The sequence below is a fragment of the Lacerta agilis genome, chromosome 2 (assembly GCF_009819535.1).
Source record: "Lacerta agilis isolate rLacAgi1 chromosome 2, rLacAgi1.pri, whole genome shotgun sequence".
Classification (NCBI taxonomy): Eukaryota; Metazoa; Chordata; class Lepidosauria; order Squamata; family Lacertidae; genus Lacerta; species Lacerta agilis.
The window spans coordinates 34,437,659-34,459,973 of record NC_046313.1 but is presented as its reverse complement, the minus strand read 5'-3'; the positions used below and the strand labels follow the sequence as shown (position 1 = coordinate 34,459,973).

The following is a 22,315-nucleotide window of genomic DNA, read 5'->3' as shown; positions in this document are numbered from 1 at the left end:
ACACACACACACACACACACACACACACACACACACATGACTGGACAGAGAGTCTGGAGATAGAGAAGAAGAAGAGTTTGGATTTGATATCCCGCTTTTCACTACCCGAAGGAGTCTCAAAGAAGCTAACATTCTTCTTTCCCTTCCTCCCCCACAACAAACACTCTGTGAGGTGAGTGGGGCTGAGAGACTTCAAAGAAGTGTGACTAGCCCAAGGTCACCCAGCAGCTGCGTGTGGAGGAGCGGAGACGCGACCGATAACGAGTCTACCGCTCTTAACCACTACACCACACTGGCTCTCAGAGAGGCTCTATAGACCACAGCAACCCCCCCTCCCCAACCCTTGAGTCTGGCTTGATGCGGTACTGACTACCCACATGGGCACAGCTGGGTGAGACCAACTCCACCCTGTTCACCCACCCAGGTTTCAGTGATACATGCCAGATCAGCCTCCTCATCCATAATCAGATCATGGATGAGGGAGATTTTATTCTGGGCCGACCTGGCATTCAACAGCAGCAGTTGCAGACCCAAGGGCTGGCTGATATGACAACCCCAATTCCCTAGGTTGGATGAGGGGCTGGCACACAGCACAGTCACTAACTGCCTGGGCCATGTGCCCCTTACGCAGCCTGTCCCTCCTCCCACGCCATACCTCCCTCTACCCACAACCACTTTAACTGGGTCTCTCCCCCCTGCTCTCCCCCGTTCCTCTCCTCCCAGGTACATCCCACAAAATGCCCTTACAACTCAGTTAAAAACAGTTAAAACACTTAAAAAAAACCTTAAAAGGATATAAAAAGCAATTTAAAAGAAGATGCCCTCTCTGCTGAGCAGCAGCAGCAGTCCTTATAGCACCTGTCAGACCCCGCCGTGGGCCAGGTGGATAGAGGCAGGAGCAGGGCCCTCGGGCTCTCAGCAGGGTTTTAAGCAATAGGTGGGCTGGGGAGGAGCCAGATTAGGTTTGTGGCATGGGAAGCCTTTAACTGGGTTGTGGGGGGGGGGTATGTTTTGCCCTAAATACAGTCCCCAATCAGAATTTCACTCTGCCCCTACTGCGCTGGCATTTTCCTCTTATCAGGAATAGCAAGTGCACAATTTGATCCAACTACACAAGACCAAACTGAGTGGCAAACCTCACAATCAGGATAATGTGTATAGGATTGTTCCTAACCAGGTTCGGTCACAGAGTTCAAGCAGGCATAAAAACCCAAAGGTGGCCTGTTCAGTTTTTGTTTTTGTTTTGATTTTTGGCCATTTGCCCAAAAAAGTCAAGGACAAAGGCCAGGATTTCCTGCACAACCTGCCTTAAAAAATTGCTGTGCACTTTCGGTGCTGGGCACCACCTCTGGACCTCTGCCGTGGCTCCTTTATCTCTGTGATGACCTCAGTTCAAGGATGGGAATTTCCTGGTTTTGTGTTTTCATACATCTTATTGCTTGTATTTGTATTACTGGGTGGAATCTCTCTTTCAGTTCTTAGATAGTTTGAGAGCAGAGTTTGCTGTGATGTGACCTAGAGATAAAGCTGCAGGCTGGAGAGCCAGAGAGGTAGAGCACAATATTTGATGTCTGCTTGAATATGAGGCTGCTGCTATGGGAGAAACAAGACCCTCTTGGGGTGTTAACGCTGTGAGCCCCTCCATCCTAGGCTCAGGTTGCATCTATGTGTAAATAAACTATATTTCAGAAAAGCAGCACAGTCTCCGCTGGGCCTCATTTCCAAAAGAAAACATGGACCCTGGGTAAAGCTCCTGGAGCTCCTGGGAGCTCACACCGCTTGGAGATTGGGGTGGCATGCAGCAATATATACTGGAAATCTGCATCCAATGCAGAGATGCTTTTATTTTTTCCCTATTTTTTCCTGTTGCAAAGTTGGTAACTGGTGATAAGGATACTCTTGTCTTGTCTGTAAGATATGAGCAGCACTCCCTCTGTTGGCAGAAAAGATAATGACATGGTATATACTTATCCAATAGCAGAATGGAACTACAGTATGTACTATTTTTCTCAGGCAGGGAAGTTGCTTCAGAGCTAGTGTTCTGGGATTCAAACCTTAGGAATTGTTGTTATTCACGTTTATAGCATGATAACCCGTCTAAATTGTAAGGAGTTGGATTGCAGCCTCTCGGGTCTCGTTGGGTCACCATCCTCTTGCCCACTGGAGCAAATAAAGACCCTTGTGTTCAGCAGGGAATGTAAGCAAAGAATGTAGAGGGAATTTCAGAATGGGTCCCTACCTGAAGTAGTCTGAAGCCATACAGCCATCTTCTGCCATCTTAGGTTTTTGCCACCTCATATGGTAGATGCTATGCATAGAGGAGGCCTGTGCTTGGCAATGTTTCTATGTGCTGGATATGAGCAGCCTGTAACTTTATATGGAGGTTGGTCTTGCACGGGGGTTGGTAGATAGTGGCCACAGAGCACTATTGTACCAGTCATGGTTTTCCCCAAAGAATTTTGGGAACTGTAGCTTGTTCCCCTGTTTATTTCACAGGGGGGTTTAACAATTAATCCCTCTTGCCAGGAAACCCTGGGAATTGTAGTTCTGTGAAGGGGAATACAGTCGTATCTTGGATCTCAAACACCTTGGCTCCTGAATGATCGAAACCCGGAAGTGAGTGTTCCAGTTTTCAAATGATTTTCAGAAGCTGAACATCCGGCGTGGCTTCTGATTGGCTGCACGTGCCTTGGTTTTTGCACGGTTTCGGGAGTCGAACTGACTCCCAGAACGCATTCTGTTTGAGAACCAAGGTATGACTGTAGAGTTCTCTTAAGAGCTCTCAGCACCCATAACAAACTATGCTCCCAAGGATTCTTTGGGGGAAGCTGTGACTGTTTAAAAGGGTATTCTAAAAAAAATATGTTTAGGGGTAGTCTCATTTTCCTACACATATTGAAATACTGCCCCTCAATAAGGCCAAACGTAGATTCACAAAATGTTTAGAGGTATGCGTCCCCCCAGAAAATAACAGTGGGTATAATAGTGCTTTAATGCAAGAGGTTGACATGGCCAAAATATCTGTGCCCCACAGGATTTTGAAGGCCTCCATCCCCAATGGGTACCTTTCAACTATGTGCAGTTGTGTTTTTTTTAATGTCTCCTTCCAGGAATTTCTTCCCTTCCGCAAGAAGTAGGGAAGACTCCCTTCTGTGACTGATACCCAGTCATGTTCATGCTTGCTGATTGCCAGTCCTTTCATATTATGAAGCAGTAGCGGACAGTGTGGTGATGTCAGTTACCTGACTTCCCAACAGGTGAGTCACTGGGAAGGAGAGAGCAGCACAATGCTGACATACCTGCAAGAGCACCAGACTGGCTTTGCTGGTGCATTTGCATTGCGGTGGCCTCAGTTCTGCCTCGCCCCTCCCAGTAAGCAGCAGTGACTCACCTGCTGGTAGGTGAGGTAAGCACCTCCATACCATTCACTACTGTTATGAAGTGATTTCACATTTCTCCATCATGTTCTTTGTTCTGCAATATTTTTGGTGTTGTTGTTTTTTTAAAAGGATGAACTAACTTCAGAAGTAGAATGTGGACAACTCTGTTGGAAGTGGTCTTGTTTCAAATCCGTTTCAATTGCATGAAAATGGAGAAGGACTCTAACAAATCCTCTTTTCTCAACAGGTGAACGACGAGGTCTTTCTCAGGTGTGCAACATGGTGTCAAAAACCTCTTCCAGCAGAGGGGCTGGCCTGTAGCAATATTTCAACATCGTCCCGATGGCATCCCTCCATATCTTACCTCTGTGCTTCCTATTAGTAACCACTCAGAGACATAATCGTAAGCATTCCTATTTCCATTGGTGACTTTGGGGTGCTTTGGAATTATCTTTTTCTCTTATTTTTGCCTTTCGTTGCATAGCCCCAGCTTTCAATACTAAAAATATGTATCAGCTGCTCTATGTTCAGGTATTCTGAGCTATTAAGCACATTTCTGAAAAAAGAGAGCTGTATTTTCTGCATTTCAGTAATACTGTATAAATCTTGGTACAACTATACCCATGGTACATAAATCCTGATTAAGTACAGCTATGCAAATTCTCTTGCCATGTGTACCTTTTTAAGGGATGCTGGGCAGAAAGTTGAGACTGGTTTTCACCTCCAGAAGTTGGACTACAGGCCCCATAATCCCTTACAGTTGACCATGCTGGCTAGGACTGATGGAAGTTGGAGTCCCACAACATATCGAGGAACACAGGCTCTGCTGTCAGCAATGGTTAACATGGGTTGTGCTTTGCAGATTGTATACAAAGTGGCCCACATTTGCTAATTTATGCTCCCTACCTGTTGCTGTTGGTGATGGATTATATAATTTCCTGGTCAGTGCTTCTAACAGGATTTAAATGATTTAATATAATAAATTCAACTCCCTTCTAGCTTGTCTCCTGTAACTACTTTTTCCACAGCTTTATACTCTGACGTGCATTTGTACAGGAGTAAGATATTCAACCCAGACCCACTCAGCATTTTATGGTACAAGCCTATACTGTACATGTCTACTCAGAAGTAAGCACCACTGAGACTCCTTCTCCCCCAAATTGATGCCTTCTAGGTGTTCTGAACTACAGCTCCCATCAGTACCAGCCTGCATGGCCAATGGTGAGGGATTATGGGATGTGTAGTTTAACTTCTGGAAGTCAACAGTAGTCTCATCTTTCCGCCCAGCATCCCTTAAAAAGAATGGGCATTCCAGGTGGAGGAAGGCTTGTTTACGCTGACTGGCAGCAGCTTTCTGATGCCTTAGGATTGTACCTTTTGCCAGCCTTAGGGTACAATCCTTATCTCAAGGGCTAAAAAAGCCTTCACTAAACTTCCATCCAAATGTTGTGGACTACAACTTCCATCAAAGAGGCCAAGATGTCGAGATGAGTCAGGCTGGTGAAGAGTCATAGGTGTCTTTCCCTCCTGCTCTGACAAATTCCCATTCCCCATCTCCCAGAACCAGGATAGGCATGAAATGGGAGGAGCAAAGACAGGCACACAGGTGCAGTCTCTGATTGCTTGGGTGGGGGGACCCTGGAGATGAGGGACTTGGCAGCTGTGGGGAAGCAGGGGTCTTCAGTATCAGCAACTGCTTCATGGGAGTAAGACCTACTGGAGACGAGTTGCTGTGCTCATTAGGCCTGATGCTCCTGTGCAGACTATAGTTTTGGTAATACAGTCATACCTTGGCTCTCAAATGCCTCAGTTCCCAAACAAATCAGCTCCCAAACGCTTGAAACCTGGAAGTGAGTGTTCCGGTTTTGGAACGATTTTTGAAAGCCAAATGTCTGGTGCGGCTTTTGCGGCTTCCAATTGGCTGCAGGAACTTCCTGCAGCCAATCTGAAGCCGTGCTTTGATTTCTGAACATTTTGGAAGTTAAGTGGACTTCCGGAATGGATTCCATTTGACTTCCAAGGTACGACCGTAAAGAGTTAATTCCCACTTGCACGTTGTGATTTACTGCTGGTTTGCTTCTGACACTGAGCTACACCCATTCTTTACTGACAGATGCAACTGACCTTGGCTGTTGTCATAGTGCTTTTTAATCACCTGTTTCAGTCCTTGAATCAACTGGTACACTTGTTATGTCTCCTCACCCCATTTTCTCTCAGAGTTCAGTGATTTCAAGTGTGAAGAAGATGTTACTGCAGAAATTGGGGAAACCGTTAACATTACATGTCAGAACAACCAAGCAATGGTAAAAGCAGCAGTGAAATTCTGTCCTGAGGAGACAAGTTGTCCAAATGAAAGTGACCTCAGCACAATAAAAAATAAATATACTACTGACAATGGAAGAATTTCAATGACGATGATAAATCAATCTGTTATCCTCAGTCTCCACAAAGTACAAATATCTGACCAAAGATATTATAAGTTTTTTTTGCAAGCTGTTAATGGAGTTGTCGACAAATTTATACCGGTACATCTAAAGGTTGTTGGTAAGTTTAAGCCAATGAGCAGTGGACATCAAGAACTCTGGGTTTGATGGTGCATGGGTTGGGGCTGGTGTCAAAAGCAAGGTGATATTAAAGTAATGAAAATGTATATTGGAGCAGTAGAGCATTCTGTCTTAAGTTCAAAAGTAATGTTACCATGGTAGTGGATAGAAGGCGGGGCAGTACCGGTACATGCCTGAGGCAAGGTGAAGCCAGGACTTCACCTGTGACACCAGCACAACATCACTGCCCTCACTGCTGCCACTGCACCCTTGCTACTGCCACAGTGGCATGCCAGCATCGTGAGTACAACTGCAGGTGAGGGTATAGTTGCAGTGATGGAGCTGGTTGCAGCATGGGCACAAAGGCGGGGCTGGGGAGGGGAAACCCAGATCTAGGGCAGAGCATTGTCATTGTGGGGGCAGGCAGTGGCGGAGGAAGCCTCTTGGGCACCTGGTGCTGCACGCTGAGGGGTGGGGCGAAATGCCCATAGGGGTGCGGTGAACCACCCAGCAGTGCGCGCAACACCCATATGGATGGCATGCATGCCGCGGGGCATCAGCCGCCCTACAGCTGGAGGGGGGAGGCAGCGGGCAGACAGCGTGGAGCCTGCGGGCACCCGAGATGCATGGCTGCAGGTCCCATGGTGAGTGCCGCCCGCCCTTTTGTCACCTCCTCTCAGGGTGACACTTGGGGCAGCCCGCATCCCCCTCACCCCTCCTTCTTACGCCCTGGGGGCAGGAGTGGCACTGGGACATTACAGCAGCAAAATATCTCCGGCAGACCTTGATAGAAGGTACCTAAAGCACAGCATTTAAAATAAAGCAGGTCATGGCCTTGCCAGGAGCTAAATGAGCATTTGCTTGGGAACCTATTCCTCTGAACTCCTTGGAGGAAGTGTGGGCATGCTGAAAATATAGCAAACCCAATTCTGTTTCTGAAGAAATAATGGCCTTTAGCTGAATGTGGGCCATAATACCGGTAGTTTGGGAACAATTTCTTTATTGTTCTATTTACATACGTTGGTACCTGGCTGGAGAATTTTGTTTCACCCCAGATGAAGCTGGCACCAAACTTTATGAATTTCTAGTGCCAGTTAAAGGCCTATTTATTACATAGGATCATAGAGTCATAGTGTTGGAAGGGACCGTAAGGATCATCAAGTCCAACCCCCTGCAATGCAGGAATATGTACTGTAGCTGTCTCATATGGGGATCGAAGCTGCAACCTTGGCATTATCAACACCATGCTCTAACCAACGGAGCTATTTCCTGAGGCTTTGTGGTGAATTGTTGACTGCTGAGCTTTGACTGCTGTTATTTTAGTTTTCTTCAGTTATTTCATTTTGTTATTTTTTAATTTATTTTCTATATCACCCTTCATCCAAGGATCACAGCACAGTTTATGATATAAAAACACAAAAATATATACCATACCGGTAGTAACAAACAAAAACAATACTACCCCTACACACACACACACACGGTTTAAAAGGCCATAGATTGACTAATTAGCCAATTTATCTTGGTTGGTGGGTGGTTTTGTTTATGTACATGAGATGTCTTCAACTAAGTCCTACTCAAAGTAAATTTAACAGAATTAATGAACTTAAGTTTGCAATGTCCATTAATTTCAATGGGTCTACTCTGAATAGGACTATCTTATGCTTTTAACTTACTGATATTGTAACCCACTTTCGGCTTCCTTTTCATAATGCAAAGTGGGCTAGAAATATTTTAATTAAATTGATTAAATAAGTTACCACGTACATATTTTCCAGCACCGTATTCTGAACCTCAAACCAAAATTCAGGAGGACACTGTGGTGTGCACAGCATCTGGAGGGCATCCACAGAGGCAGCTCTATTGGTTTGGTGACCATGGAACCAACCTGACTCACAATTCAAAGCTTGTGTCTTTGAAAAATGAAGATGGCTCATTCTCTCTCATCAGTACTCTTCAGCGTCAGTCTCTTGATAGTGGCACAATATGCTGCTCCATCCTTAACAACAACACAAATTGTGATAAACCCCAGGGTGAGTTCAACAAAAATACCTTGTTGCCTACAGACAAGGATGGTATTAATAAATGAAAAATAAAATAATAATAATCTAGATGGGAATGTGGTTTGGGGGGAGGGGTGAACTGGAAAGAAATGATTTGGTGGGTTTAATGTTTGGAGCTCAGAGCCCAGTCTCTGCTCTGTACTGAGGTCACTTCTAGAGAACCTGTTGATTGAGCATTCATCCTGATTTTCTTTTGGGGGGGGGGGAATGTTAAGCAATCAATGATGTTGCATCAAGCAATCGTTATCCCACACTTTCGAGTGTGTTTTCCTGTCAGATTAAGTCAGAATTGTGGGGTGGATGGGTGAGTTTGTTTTGCAAGAGCTCCAGATTAACTTCAGCTGAGCAACGTGAATCTCCTGTGTCAGGAGCCCAGGCTGCCATCTTGATAACATAGCATGCAAGTTGTAATTAGCTTGAAGATTTATTACAATACAAACAATTAACCTCGGACGTCTAACCGAGCAACTGTGCCTTACAAGTCAGTTGACCCTTCTGAGGAGTGCTTCCTGGTTCTGCAGAATATCCTGAACCTATGATCCTCATGTCTCTGGGTTAGTTTCCTATCTAATACCTTTCCCATAATCTACTCTTTGGGCTCAGGGGATTAATTGCCTCCTCTTCTGGTGAAGAAATGCTACCCCTCCTGCCTTCCGAGGCTGCCTGTGCTTCTTGAGTGAGCTGACTTCCCTCCCTCCCACTCTCTGCTAACACCTTGTCTACATTCCATTCCTTGTCAGGAGGAGGGAGAGGGAGACTGCTCTCAGCTGTCTGACTGCTTCCTAACTCATGCTATGTTTCTCTACTTGGGGCAGATGTGCTCATGACATCCTGGTATGTGATTGGATTGAATCCTACCCAAAATAGCAATGGTCTACAAGTGCCCTGAGTTTGTGGCCTTAGCTAGTCACTTATTTTGAGCTAGTCCAGCACTGCTCCTTGGAGTAATCATTTCATACCTTCCAACATTTTCCAGATGAAAATAGGGACGTACTATTCCATCATCACCATCATCAACATTTTATTATTTATTATAGACGTTGGGGGGGGGGGTGTTTCCGAGCCGACGGGCTGTCGAGTACTCACAACTTGGGTCCGTGCGCTTTCTCATTAGGCACTTAATTAGCAGTCTTAGCAGAGCAACGCAGCTTCGTCCCTGGAACGTTAAGGCTTAAAAAGGGCTTCTGGAGTCAATAGCTTTCTTCTAAAAACTACTTTATTACAAATATATACAGATTAGCCTGGAGCACATTCTTCCTGCATTGTGCTCTTCAGCTCACTCAAAAACAACTGCGACACAGAGAAAAGCAACAGCAATAACAACAATGTCAACTTCCAGCTGTAGGGACGTCATATCCTCTTCAGGTTTAACCCTGTGTTAACCTGTTACTCCAACATTTATACCCCGCCCTTCTGACTGGGTTGCCCCAGCCACAAAGGGCGGATTCCAACATATATAAACATTAAACAACTTCCCTGTTGTTTAGTGAGATGTCTTCTAAAGGTTGTATAGTTACTTATCTCATTGGCTCGGGGGTAGGATAACTCCATACCCTCCAACATTTCCCCGATGAAAATAGGGACGTTGTAAGAAAAAGCGGGACATTCTGAGATCAAATAAGAAACTGGGGTGGCTTCTATAAACCCAGGACTATTCCTGGAAAATTGGGACACTTGGAGGGTCTGTCATTTGAACGTCTCTGGGAAGCATCCAAGCAGGATCCAAGGACCATAGCCTTTCCCTCTCATCTGTCTCCTGCATCTGGTATTCAAGGGTGTACTGCCCCAGAACATGGAGGTTTTATAGGAGGGACTTCCACTGGCAGATTCATGATGGAGGAGTGGAGCTAAGGAAAGGGATGTTGGCAGTGGTTTTATGATTACCGGTATTTGTAGCTTCCTCGCTTTTTTGAGGTACTGATGGCTTGATTGTACCTGAGGCTTGAGTATTTGCACATTGTCACAGTCAGTTGTGTCCAAAGAGACAATTCACTCCAGATGTTGCTTTTTTCCTCTTCCCCTCCTGTACAGGTTTTGCTCGTGTTCATGTTGGAAATGAAACAACTACCAATAAAGTATCAAAAGATGCAGTAAAGAAAATATTCATTCCAGTTCTCATCGTTGTTATGCTGGCAGCCATTTGTGCTGTTATGGTTTTTCTTTGCAGAAAGAAGAAAGGTCAGTTTTTATAAGAATTGGCTGCGGATTCATGTTTTTCTTCCCAGGATATCATTTGGAAACATTCCTATGGGGGAGGAAACTTCTCAATGGAGCTTATATACATGTTTGTTTGTTTGTGTGTGTGTGTATTACAAGAAAGATCTGTGTGGAGCATATAATTTACTTATTAGAATAATTGTTCCCCCGCAATCTTTGGGACTCAACACTTCAGTTTTGCCTATAATAAGTCTACACAGGCACCAGATGATGCTCAGTGTAGCATTTGAATTTCTTTAGCTTGAATCCAGAGGAACTACCACACAGTCCAGCCATGCACCCCAAGTCTGCCTCAAGATGAAACTCTTCCAATGAATCAGTGATAATCCAGAGTCCCTGTTTTACTGCTCTTATGGGGTGGGTGTCTAGACTCTGGCTGGGGGAGTCATGGGGTGGGTGGTAGAGTGCTTGGGTCCATTGCTTTCCCCCTGACCACAACATTTGTTTTTCTTTTGGTTTCAACTATTTTTTAAAAAAAATTCATCTGTGAAAATACTATTTTTGAAGTGAAACTAATAAAATACCAGAGAAACTGTGAGCATTGTGACTTGCTACAGCCACATAAAGCGTTTTCACCTTCATGGAGTTCAAGCCAAGATTTATGCATATGTGCAGCAAAAAGGCAATACAAACCACAACATTTCTGTCAAGAGCCCACGACTTGACTTTTAGTGAAAATGTTTAACAGCTTTTACAATAGTTTAGATGAAGTTTCAGCAAAGTATATAAAAACAGTGTCTACCAGGGCATACCGGTAGATGCCTTATTCTCTAAAGAGTGGAATGGATAGAGTAAAAGTAGACAGGAAAATACATAATTCTTCCTCTCCTCCCATCTGATTTGCCTTTTCTGGTTTCCCTTTGTTTTGTCATTCCTCAGGTGCAATAAGGAATGCATATCTCCAGCGGCTTTTCCTATCTGAATACAGGTATCTGTATTCCTATTTTCCTATCTAAATACAGGTATCTGTTAAGTCTGCTAGTTAGTACTGCAGTTAATAATACAGGAAGAAAGGTGTATACATTGCTCTGGCCTTTTCAACATCGGCATGTTATAGAAAAATATTTTATATATTATGCTGATAGGTGAATGATTTCTTAGCTCATTGCAATCAGTGGCATTCTTGCTGTCATCATCATTCTTTCTTTCTCCTAGTGATTATACAGGAACGTCAGTGACAAACCAAATTGAAGCAAAAGCAGTGACTGGATCAAGAAACACATGGAAAACTGCAACACTGCCGGACCCTGCAATTCAGATTGCGAAGGCAAGGGACTCTGTATGACCTTCCGCTCTGCAAGCCCATCTTATGACATCTCTAAGCCATTTTAGTGTCTTATTAGTCAAGAAAGACTTGCCTTTCATGGGAAAGAAGAAGCCTGCTATTTGGATTCCACTTCTTTCTCCAGCATAATACAATGCATCTTTCTTCAGGTTTTGAGCAGGGTTGTTTTCCTGCAGCACTCCTTTACATAGCATCTGTAAATAGTCTTCTCTATAATAGTTGCAGCCGACTAGGTATGCTGTATATTAATGTGGCAGCAACAATATTGTATAGTCATCTGCATTCAATTCTCACCTTTGTTAAATACCTTCTGAGAAGCCTTGGACAAATCATGTGTCAGAGTTGTGATCTAAAGGTGCAAATGAGTACGGTAAATATCTTCATATATATATATATATATATATATATATATATATATATATATATAGTAAGTGTTATCGTTTTGTCTTTATTTTTTAAGAAGATATTTACCGTACTCATTTGAAGAGGCCTTGCGATTATTACTTTTTTTTTTTTAGGGTGTGTGTCTTCAAATAAAAATACCTGAACTGTGGAAGAATAATACTACTGAACTATTTTAGTAAACTCCCCCTGCCCCCAGAACTGCCCCCAGCTTAGTCTACCAGCTCTTTGTCTTAGCAAAGTAGCTGAGAGGTGGCACAGCCAACTATTTTATCTCTGGTTTAAATCCTGGAATGGTGGCAAATTTTACCTAACTTGGGCTCATATATAAGCTCTGGGAACTCCACAAGAAGGGAACATCTTTATAATCCGATGAGTTCTTCACTGGCTCAGAATAAAATCTAAGCTGTGGAAAAACTTCTGTCTCCTCTTACCTCTCCCTGCCAGCTCCACCCACCCACCTTTGAATTTAGCCTTCACAGCATCCTCATTTCAGTCCCCATGTTAGCTAATACAGCAAAGGACTAAATTCCTTTGTGAAGGGGAAGGAGGAGGGGCAGAGCACATACTTCACCCCTCCCACCTGATATGGATAGTGGCTGTATCTGAGGATTGAGGGAAGGGGGGGTATGTGTGCTTTTAAAAAGTTTGTTTTCATGACCTTGGTTAATTTTCAAATTAATTGGAGCAGAGTGGTGGCAAGCTTGCTCCTTGCTTCTGAAAGAAAGAAGAAGAAGAAATGTCTCTCGTTAGCTTATGTTAGTGCGAGTTCCATTCTGTGGCAATTGTGCATGATCTAATCCCCACAGATTAACAGACATAATTACTATTTCCCCCCCTCCATTTTTGGCTGGCAGCATGGTGCCCTGGAAGCAGAGCTGCTGGGACAGAGAGGGGGCATTTTGTCCTGGGTTGGGGGAGAGTGTAAGGAGACAACATCTAGGAGCACCACCATGACCACATGAGAGAGGCACAGACTCCATCTCACATGGCATCCATTATAAAAAGCTCTAGCTCCACCATCTTACAAGATATTCAGGAGAACAGCAGGTCCAGTAACAGATGGCGGCGAAAGCAGAGCAAGCACTGCACATGTTACCCTGCTCTGAGGTGGTGTCTAGTGGGGCCCCCAATTACTGTATGTTACTTGTAACTCAATGCATCGCTTTCAGATGCAAAAGAGAACAGGGCTCTGCTGAGTAGAAAAGGGAATTCCACTAGGTACAGCTTATGCCAGCTACACCTGCTGAAACCCCTCTTTCCAAACAACACTTAACAGGTGCACTATGGGACCCTTTTGCATCTGGCCTCCTTACTTCCTATAGCATCTAATATATGCACTATTGTGGCTGGGTGCTGGTCTACCTGAACAGTTGTGTACAAAAGCTTTGCCTTTGGGAAAAAAACACGAGACTTGCAGCTCCCCAGACATACAAAGTACAAACAATTCTGAACCCCGAGCCTTGAAAATGTTTCATTATCTATTTATTTTCTTACCCACATACTCATCACACGTACGAGCCCAGCGTGTCCCATGTGACTTGTGATGTGGTTAACATCAGTCCTCAGGGTTGCTGTGTTTTCAGTTCAGAATCAGTACAGTCACTTCAGCGACAAGCCAGTTCTGCTGCAGAGTTTTAAGAGAGTCAATCTGCAAAATGCCCACTTGGGTGCTTGCCATGCATGTTCTCTTCCTGCTTTCCTATGGAACATCAGCCTCTAATGGTAAGCATAAGAAAATTGCTATTTTTTCTGGCTTTGCTGCATTGTGTCTGTATCTGTGATGGGGAGGGGAGGGGTTGCCTCCTTAATTCTCCCCCCCCTAAAGTCCTCCCCCTCCCCATTTCTGCAACTAGGATTCTACCAATAACATCCTACTTCTTTCTTGGGGTGTTTCTAGACTGTTGCTATTTTCAGATGGGATTCAGTCACATACCAGCAAATTCAGGTTGTGCAATTAAATTTGATTTGGAGCTCTTGTGCTCCCCCTGCTAAGAAAAACAAACAAACCTCCAGACACTTTGCTGAGGAAGGCGATGGAGAAATGCACTAGGAAGCGCAGCATAATATTTGCTTGCTGCAATGTTCTCTAACCTCTCCACAAACAGAACAGATGCTCAAAAATACAATTGGCTTGCAAACTTTTTGAAAAATTATTAAGGTGAATGCTCAATAAACAAGTTGTCTTGAAGTGAACTCAGAGCAGGGCTGCCTGACCCATGAAGCCGGGTGAAGTGATCGCCTAGGGAGAGCAGCAGGATTCACAGGGGCAGGAGATCCCAATGTGGATCCTTTTCTTCCCCACCCTCATTCTTGATGTAGATCTTCACCCCTTCTTCTCTGGTGGGCAAAGGGACACCATTTAGTAGTTTGCCTCAGGTGCCAAAATGTATTGGGCTGGCCCTGCTTCAGAGGCTCCCTTTTGCCTACATAGCCATCATAGCTCTTAAATTCATACAAGTGGAAACTGTTCATGTCTTTGAACTCTTGAAAAATAACATTATCCCCCACCCACCCTGGTTGAAAGTCCCATGAATCCCAAAATGTATATCAAATTTGAAATTCCCATTTTGTGATCTTTACGTTTTTGAAGATTTTTGGATTTGGGAAATCATAATCTACGTGGCCCAAATGTTCCCCCTGCATACATGATGCCATTTACAGTTAATTTACATGTTAATAATTTCCTACTAAAAAATCTCACCCCGCCCCAGCTGCTATTCTGCACTCAAAGGTGGTGTTGATCATACGCTATTGCAGGATTTGATGTGGGTCAGATTCCAGATCAGGGTCATATAACTGCTTTTTCTCAAAATAAAAGGGGGCAGTTTACAATAATGCTTTCTGAAAAGTGTGTAGAAGATAAAGTGCAGTTTGACCCTCTTTTGAGATCAAATGACTGAGCTAGGGTCAATTAACATGGCATTTGACAGGGTTTTTTGTTTGGGGTGTGTGTGTGTGCCTACTGCACAGCCAGTGAACAAAACACTGTTTGTGTCTGCACTGCAGGGGGGGAATACTGTACAGGCAACGTTAACAATAGTCTATTATTAATTTTGAAACCTGAGTGTATGAATGTAATTAGTGGTTACATGGTAGTTTAAGCTAAATTTATATATAAAAGGTTAAGATACTGATAAACTCTCCTCAAAGCTCTCTGAGAACTAGTCCTCATCGCGCCTAATTTTCACCTCCATAAATGTCGCGTTCTCGATGAGGGGAAAAAAGACAGTAACATACATAAAATATTCAAATGAAAACAACAGGAAGCAGATCCTCATGTCTAAGCAAAAAAAAGTTATCTGAACTAAATACTTCAGCTGTATCTGAATAAGGTTGATGATGGGCTCTGGTAGGCTTCTCTGTGACAGTAGGCAGGGTGGGTGGATGACAGTTGTCAGGAACTTTGCATTTTCCTATTAACATAATGTTATGGGGTAGATGCTGATAAATTTAAGTTTTCTGCAATGAAAGTGAGCGTCTTTAGAAAACACTGAAGCAACAGTGCTCCGGTTTCCACATACCACTAAATCATGGTTTACTAATGGCTTAGAATTATGTGTGAACCCTTTCCAGTGGATTGGCTATGTTTGCTTACTGCCAGCAAACCACAGTCTGAAACCATGGTTTGTTGTTGGCTTATGAACCTTGATTTGAAGGTATATGTGAACTCGGCACGCTTTGTAAACCATGGTTTGTTTGACCACTACACTCCAGACACTCACCAAACAACAAAGGCAAGAGCAGCTGTAAAACAAAACAAGCTTTAAAGAAACAATTCATGGTTTATTTGTCTACTGTGCTTAACTTTGTTAAACAAACAATGGTTAGGCATTATGCGTGAAATTGGCCAGTGTGAATCCCTGACATCTCCAGGTAGGGCTAAGAAACCCTGGAAAGTCACTGTGAGTCAGTGTAGACCAGGGGTTGTCAACCTGGTCCCTACCGCCCACTAGTGGACTTTTTAGGATTCTAGGTGGGCGGTAGAGGGTTCTACGGCACAAGCTGAATCCTCCTTCCATCGAGCACTGGTGGGCGGTAAGGAAATTTTACCATCAAGAAAGATGCATTAGTGGGCAGTAGGTATAAAAAGGTTGACTACCCCTGGTGTAGACCAGGCATAGGCAAACTCTGGCCCTCCAAACGTTTAGGACTACAATTCCCACCATCCCTAGCTAACAGAACCAGTGGTCAGGGATGATGGGAATTGTAGTCCCAAACATCTGGAGGGCCGGAGTTTGCCTATGCCTGGTGTACACTGAGGTGTTTCAACCTGTGGCCTTCCCGCCAGATTCAAAAATAATAATTTTAAAACATTTAAAAAATTATCATTTGTGTCATGGGTTGCTAACAAAAGTGCATACATCTGTTTGTATATTAAATTTGTTTAATAATTAAATCAATTAAATATATTAATTGTGTGTTTAATTAAATATATTGTGTATATTAAATGATATTAAATATATTATGAACACTTTAATTCACGATATGAAAATTTAATTCAATGTGTGGGCCGCAGGTTCTGTGCTGAAGTACTCTTGCGTCCCAATTAGACAATATTTCACTAGATGTCTCAGTGTTCTGATTCAGTATAATGCAGCTTCCTAAATTTCCATGTGGGGGAGCAGTCTTACTACAGAGAGACTGGACAAAGAAAAACATGCTCATGCATGCATGCACGCACGCACGCACGCACGCACATACACACACATTGCACGCATGCATGTGTGGTAGGGACAGTCTTCCAGGATGAAGAAACTAAATAAAATAAGAATCTCAAGTGGTAGGCATTTCTTTTGGAGGGGTGGTGGTGGTTCTCTTGCTCAAATTCTCCATCATTTTCTCTTAAAAGTCACATGCAGCAGATAACTCATTGCACACAACATTAGAATACGTACCCAGAAAAATGCTAAAACAATAACAAGCATTTTTTTATTTTTTTTTAAATTAAACATCCCTGTGTTGAATCTGTCTCCTGCAAACAGTGATATTTCAGGGGCTACGGACAACTGCAGACAAGCATTCATATCAAAAACTCAAAAGCATGCTGGTGCTAGCGAGGAAAATAATCTGATTTCTCCAGGAGCTAGCTGCAGTGTGAGTGTTGAATTCCCAGAAGCAGTAGCACAGTCTGGAAGAATATGTATCCCCTTTATTTCCCAAGGAAGCCTGGGGAGAAACTGGGTTCACTTTGCATTTTAATACGAACCACTCGATTTGTGCTTCCCAAAACTGCAGAAACTGAAACACCGGTATCCTTTGGAATTTGCATTTCCAAATTTTGCAGTGCAGTTCTTTAACCAAAATATTTGTGCAGAAATTCCTTTATCAGGAAAACGTGCATTAAAATGCATGCACTAAGGAAAATGACAAAATACACTGCAGAAATATGCAAGCCGGGGGAAAGAACATACAAAAACATGTCTATTAGGAGAAATGCACCCTAAAATGTGGAAATATTTTCACGAGGATTTGGTTTCTGAAAGAATGCAGATGACGTAGAAATGTGGCAAACTGAACTTAAGACTGGGAAGCTAAGAAACTGGGAGTCACTGAAATTGACTGTGCTATCCATTCCTACTCAAGAGTGAAAGGGCTTCCACCATTTCAGAAAGTGAAATGATTGTATCCACTCTCAGCTCCTGCTGGTTTCAGTATTTGAAACCTGGTGCAATCCATCATTCTTAAAGCCAACTGAAGTCAATTGTGCAAGTGTATAGATAAGTCCCATTATTTCACAGCAATACGGCCAATATCTTCAGAGTCTCACCTGTCCTGTATGCCTGTCTCTCCCCCTTTTTTCCCTTTAAGTCACAGAAAACAAGCCAGAGCTACTAGTTATCACTGCTGAGGAAGGGGAGTCTGTCAATATTACTTGCACATTCAACCAACTGGCGATGTCAGGGCTGCATTTGAGACGGACACTTGTGAAAGCCATGGATGTGCTATACGTGAAACAAAATGGTCGACACATGACCAAAGCTCCTGAATATGAATATCGCATGGAGTACTTTGAGCTGAAGAACGCATCGACGATAATGCTAAAGCATGTGAAGAAGAACGACAGCGATGTGTATTTGTGTGGGGGCACTCTGATAATTAACCAGGAGCCCAGTATAATGAATTTCAGCACTATCATCTTGGCAGTGAAAGGTGGGTCAGGAACAATTATTACTTCAACAGTTAGAGGGAATGGCAGAGCTATTTGCTGGCTACAAAGAGAAAAACAAGTATCTAGCAAAATGTGTTTGTGCATGTATATACACACAACTAACTCATACCATCAGTGCAGTAAGTTGTCATGGACTGGCTAGATACAGAGAAGTGCTGGGAGGCACCAACTGGGGAATCTCCAAGGGAACCCTCAGTGGAAGAAGGCTCAGAGCCAAGGGATTGGTGGGGGGACAGGACGGACAATGAGTGGTCGGAGGGAGAAGTGGGAGCAGGCTGAGAGAAGGAGGTGTCAGAAGCTGAAGAAGCAACAGAGTTTAGTGAGCAGGAAGAGGCTGTGGCAGAGGGCAGTCCAAACTCAGAGGCAGGGGAGGAGGGGGCCAGAAGACAGAGATGAGGCAGAATTCAGGAAGTCACCCTCTTCCGGACGATGCCCTTAACGCTTTAAGTACAGTACAAATAATGTAATTAAGCAAACATTAATTCTTCTATTCATGATGGTGATAGACATTTATATCTTAGGGCATGTTTGGAGAAAAACTTGTATATGGCAAGACTTACATCCACAATCCCCAGCATAGCAATTGGGTTTCTGATTTGCTCTTCCTCACCATAGGCTTGTATGGAAAGTAACAAAACATGTTCCTCTCTTTCCATCTCTAAAGAGGCCTCAGCTATGAAGCTAACCGAGTGTCCTTCATCTCTCTGGGTGCCATATATACTTATCTTCATGTCACTGCTCTTGTTTGTTGGACTGGGATATTTTATCCTATCTTATATAGATGTGAGTATGAATAACACTTTCCTTTATGTTAACAGAGTTCCATCAGTCTTCCAGTCTTCCTCCTAAAAGATTTGCACCTCATTGAGGAAATATTCCCAAGTATATAGCGTCAGAATCTCTTTCCCATAATTGCTAAATTGTTGACATAATAATGTGCTTCTTCATGGGTTTGTATGGATGAGATGGTATCTTGGACTCGGTATCATAGTTATTTCAGGACTGAATGGGCTCATACAATCTCAGTGCTGAAGATAAAAGAAAAAGACTGAAGATTCAGAACTACATCAAAGCATGTTGACAGACTGAGTTTGCAGAATTATCCCAATTTAACAGAATAGACAAGCACACTAATGGTTTTTCCTCTGCAATAATTAAAGCTGAGTAATACCAGTGATGACTTTACCTAAAAGATAGGTGCTCCCATGATAGCTTTTCTCTCCCCAGAATTGATGCCATCCACAACAGCGTGGGGTTGTCTGAGCAGTTTTTTTTTTTTTTTTTTTTTGCCAATAATCTTTATTGGTTTTTTCCTTTTTACAAACGATTGAAATAATAAAAAGTGATGTAGAAACAAGTATAACCCGCACTTAAGTATCCAAAAAATTGAGTCACTCTTTTCATTTACACTTAAAGGTTTAAGTCCCCTCCCTTCTTCCTTCTTATGTCTTCTCTAACTCAAATATCTATGTATCGCACATCAATTCTTCTTACTCCAAATTAAACAATTAAAAGTAAAAGATGAGTAATAAACATTTGCTTGTCAAATTTCAACTTACTCTTGTGCTCCTATTCCAAACTTAAGTCTTTCCTTATTTCTTATATATGCATTTTTCCATAATAATCAACGCCAAGAGTTGTATGCCCTTCTTTACATCTTACACACCTTGTCCAGGTAGTCCATAAATTTTCCCCATTCATTTCTAAATGTTTCTTCCCCCTGTTGTCTGACTCTCATTGAAATTTTTGCAATTTCCATATATTCTGTAACTTTCTGTTGCCATTGCTGCACAGTTGGTACGGTTTTTTTCTTCCAGACCTGCGCTAGTAGAAGTCTCGCCCCTGTGGTCGCATATAGGAAAAACTTTTGGTCGCATTTCTTTATCTCTGACCCCACCATTCCTAGAAGGAATGCCTCCGGTATCTTTATAAAAGTGTATTTGAGTATTTTTTTTAACTCATTATATATGTCTTGCCAAAATTGTTTTACAATCTCGCATGTCCACCATAAATGAAAGTACTCCCCGTCTTTCACCTCACACTTCCAGCAACTTCTACTTCCAGTTCTATATAATTTCGATAATCTAATTGGGGTGAGGTGCCAGCGGTACATCATTTTATATAAATTTTCTTTAAGTGATGTACATGCTGTAAATTTAATTCCGCTGTTCCAGAGTCTTACCCATTTATCAAATTCGATATTATGACCAACGTCAATTGCCCATCTTATCATTACACTCTTTATCTCCTCGTCTTTTAAATTCCATTCCAGAAGATAATCGTAAATCTTGGATAACATTTTAGCACTATCTTGGACAACCACCTTCTCTAGCCATGATTTTTCTTGATTGAATCCCTGGAGTTTCTTATCTTTTATAAATATACTGTTTAATTGGTGGTATTCCAGCCAGCCCGTTAGCTTCTTATTTAGTTCTTCATATGGTCTAATACTTACGTTGTTATTTTCCATACACAAAAGTTCTCTATACGTTAGCCAGCTGGCCTCCATATTAGGTCTTTTTATTGTAAAAGCTTCTTGTGGCGACACCCACCCTGGAGTCTTTTTTTCAAACCAATCTTTGTACCTCCTCCAGACTTGATATAGTGGTTTTCTAATGGTGTGATTTAGGAAGCCTTTGTGTACATCCACTTTGTTATACCAAAGGTAGGCGTGCCACCCAAATCTATTTTCTACCCCCTCCAGGTCCAATAAGTCTGTGTTGTTCAGTCTAAACCATTCTCCTAGCCAGTCAATACACGCCGCCTCATAGTATATTTTTAGGTCTGGTAAGGAGAACCCACCTCTTGTCGTTTTGTCCGTCAATAGCCTATATGCTATCCTCGGCTTTTTACCTTGCCAAACAAATTTGGCATGAGCAGTTTTCTGCTTGATCCACGCTTTCTAGACATGGATCCAAGTGGTTCTCCCCTTGCCTGCTCCTTTCCCAGGGAAACCCGACTCTTTAGCTCTCAGTTGGAGCAAACATCAATCTGGTGAAAATCTGAATTGCCGTTCGTTCCTAGCACGGTTTTCCCCAGAGGAAGGCAGCAGGACAAGAGGAAGTGTGGAGAAGCCCTGTATCTCTGAACACATAGGTAACGTTCACCCTAAATTGTTGCATTCCTGAGTTTCCCCCGCAAAGTTGGCATAGGAAAATGAGAAGCTGCCTTATACTGAGTCATTGGTCCATCTAGTTCAGTTTTGCCTACACTAGCTGGCAGCAGCTCTCCAGGGTTTCAGATAGTGGTCCTTTCCAAACCTACCTGGAGATGCTGGGGATGGGACCAAGGACCTTCTGTATGCAAAGTATTTGGCCTCCCAGTGAGCTAGGGAGCAACACCTGCTGCCCCTGCTTCCAAGTGTGCTAATGTATCACAATCCTGTGATAAATTTTGCTTCTATTACAACTTCAGCAAAATACTTTCAGGTGTGAGTTGCCTAGTGCTATTGTTTCAAAGTCTTTGACAGTTGAACCAGGCTTCTCCAGACTGGTGCAGATGTTTTCAAGCTGCTATAGTAGTGATCTGTATCACTGCTTGGGTATAGAAGAGGTCAAAGCTCTCCTTTTCTATACAGTGGTACCGCAGGTTGCAGACACTTCAGGTTACAGACTCCGCTAACCCAGAAATAGTACCTCGGGTTAAGAACTTTGCTTCAGGATGATAACAGAAATCGCTCAGCGGTGGCGTGGTGGCAGCAGGAGGCCCCATTAGCTAACGTGGTACCTTAAGAACAGTTTCAGGTTAAGAACAGACCTCCAGAACGAATTAAGTTCTTAACCTCAGGTACCACTGTACCCTATTTTTTTCCAACACACTGGGTATCAGATCAACACATGCCACCCATCCCTCCCTTTATCAATATTGACTCCAGCCCTTTGGGATGCATCCTTGTGAGCAATGCGTATTAATTGCTGCCTGCTTTCTCCCCCTTTAACAGATCAAGAAATGCTGCAACAAAGGAAAGGAGGCAGAAACACAAAATATGGTCTATGAAGACATGACGTGCAGCCTGAGGCGCAACACTGTGAATAATGTGTATAATAATTAGAAGTGATCTCTTGCCAGATGGAATAATCCTGTCATTCTCAGACCCAGCAAAATCCACTGCTGCAATATTTACTGCACACAATGAACAACAAAGCTGGAATTTGCTAAGAATCAAGATCAATTATTATTATTACAACCACTTTAATTGAAGGGAGCACAAGTCACTGTCTGGGGGGGGGGAAGGCATTTAAATAATACTTTAA

The 22,315-nt window shown here is 43.0% G+C and overlaps 2 protein-coding genes across 2 annotated transcripts; both read left to right on the top strand.

Annotated features, from left to right (window-relative positions):
* Positions 1–1,917: 1,917 nt before the first annotated feature.
* LOC117039169 lies at positions 1,918–11,845 on the top strand. The gene is made up of 7 exons (XM_033136241.1): positions 1,918–1,959; positions 3,702–3,783; positions 5,598–5,924; positions 7,702–7,956; positions 10,018–10,164; positions 11,083–11,126; positions 11,360–11,845. The coding sequence occupies exons 1-7, from the start codon at positions 1,918–1,920 to the stop codon at positions 11,486–11,488; spliced, it is 1,026 nt and encodes a 341-aa protein (XP_032992132.1). The 3' UTR covers positions 11,489–11,845.
* A 1,485-nt stretch (positions 11,846–13,330) lies between these two features.
* LOC117042907 lies at positions 13,331–22,154 on the top strand. The gene is made up of 4 exons (XM_033142541.1): positions 13,331–13,615; positions 17,702–18,043; positions 18,727–18,845; positions 22,003–22,154. The coding sequence occupies exons 1-4, from the start codon at positions 13,549–13,551 to the stop codon at positions 22,111–22,113; spliced, it is 639 nt and encodes a 212-aa protein (XP_032998432.1). The 5' UTR covers positions 13,331–13,548; the 3' UTR covers positions 22,114–22,154.
* Positions 22,155–22,315: the final 161 nt, after the last annotated feature.

Excerpts from the sequence above, each read along its gene's own strand:
- LOC117039169 (XM_033136241.1), top strand. The coding sequence starts at position 1,918 with ATGAGCAGCACTCCCTCTGTTGGCAGAAAAGATAATGACATG. Across the intron at positions 3,784-5,597 it reads AACCACTCAGAGACATAATC|AGTTCAGTGATTTCAAGTGT; the intron begins GTAAGCATTCCT and ends ATTTTCTCTCAG. Across the intron at positions 11,127-11,359 it reads AGCGGCTTTTCCTATCTGAA|GATTATACAGGAACGTCAGT; the intron begins TACAGGTATCTG and ends CTTTCTCCTAGT.
- LOC117042907 (XM_033142541.1), top strand. The coding sequence starts at position 13,549 with ATGCCCACTTGGGTGCTTGCCATGCATGTTCTCTTCCTGCTTTCCTAT. Across the intron at positions 13,616-17,701 it reads TGGAACATCAGCCTCTAATG|TCACAGAAAACAAGCCAGAG; the intron begins GTAAGCATAAGA and ends TTTCCCTTTAAG. Across the intron at positions 18,846-22,002 it reads TTATCCTATCTTATATAGAT|ATCAAGAAATGCTGCAACAA; the intron begins GTGAGTATGAAT and ends CCCCTTTAACAG.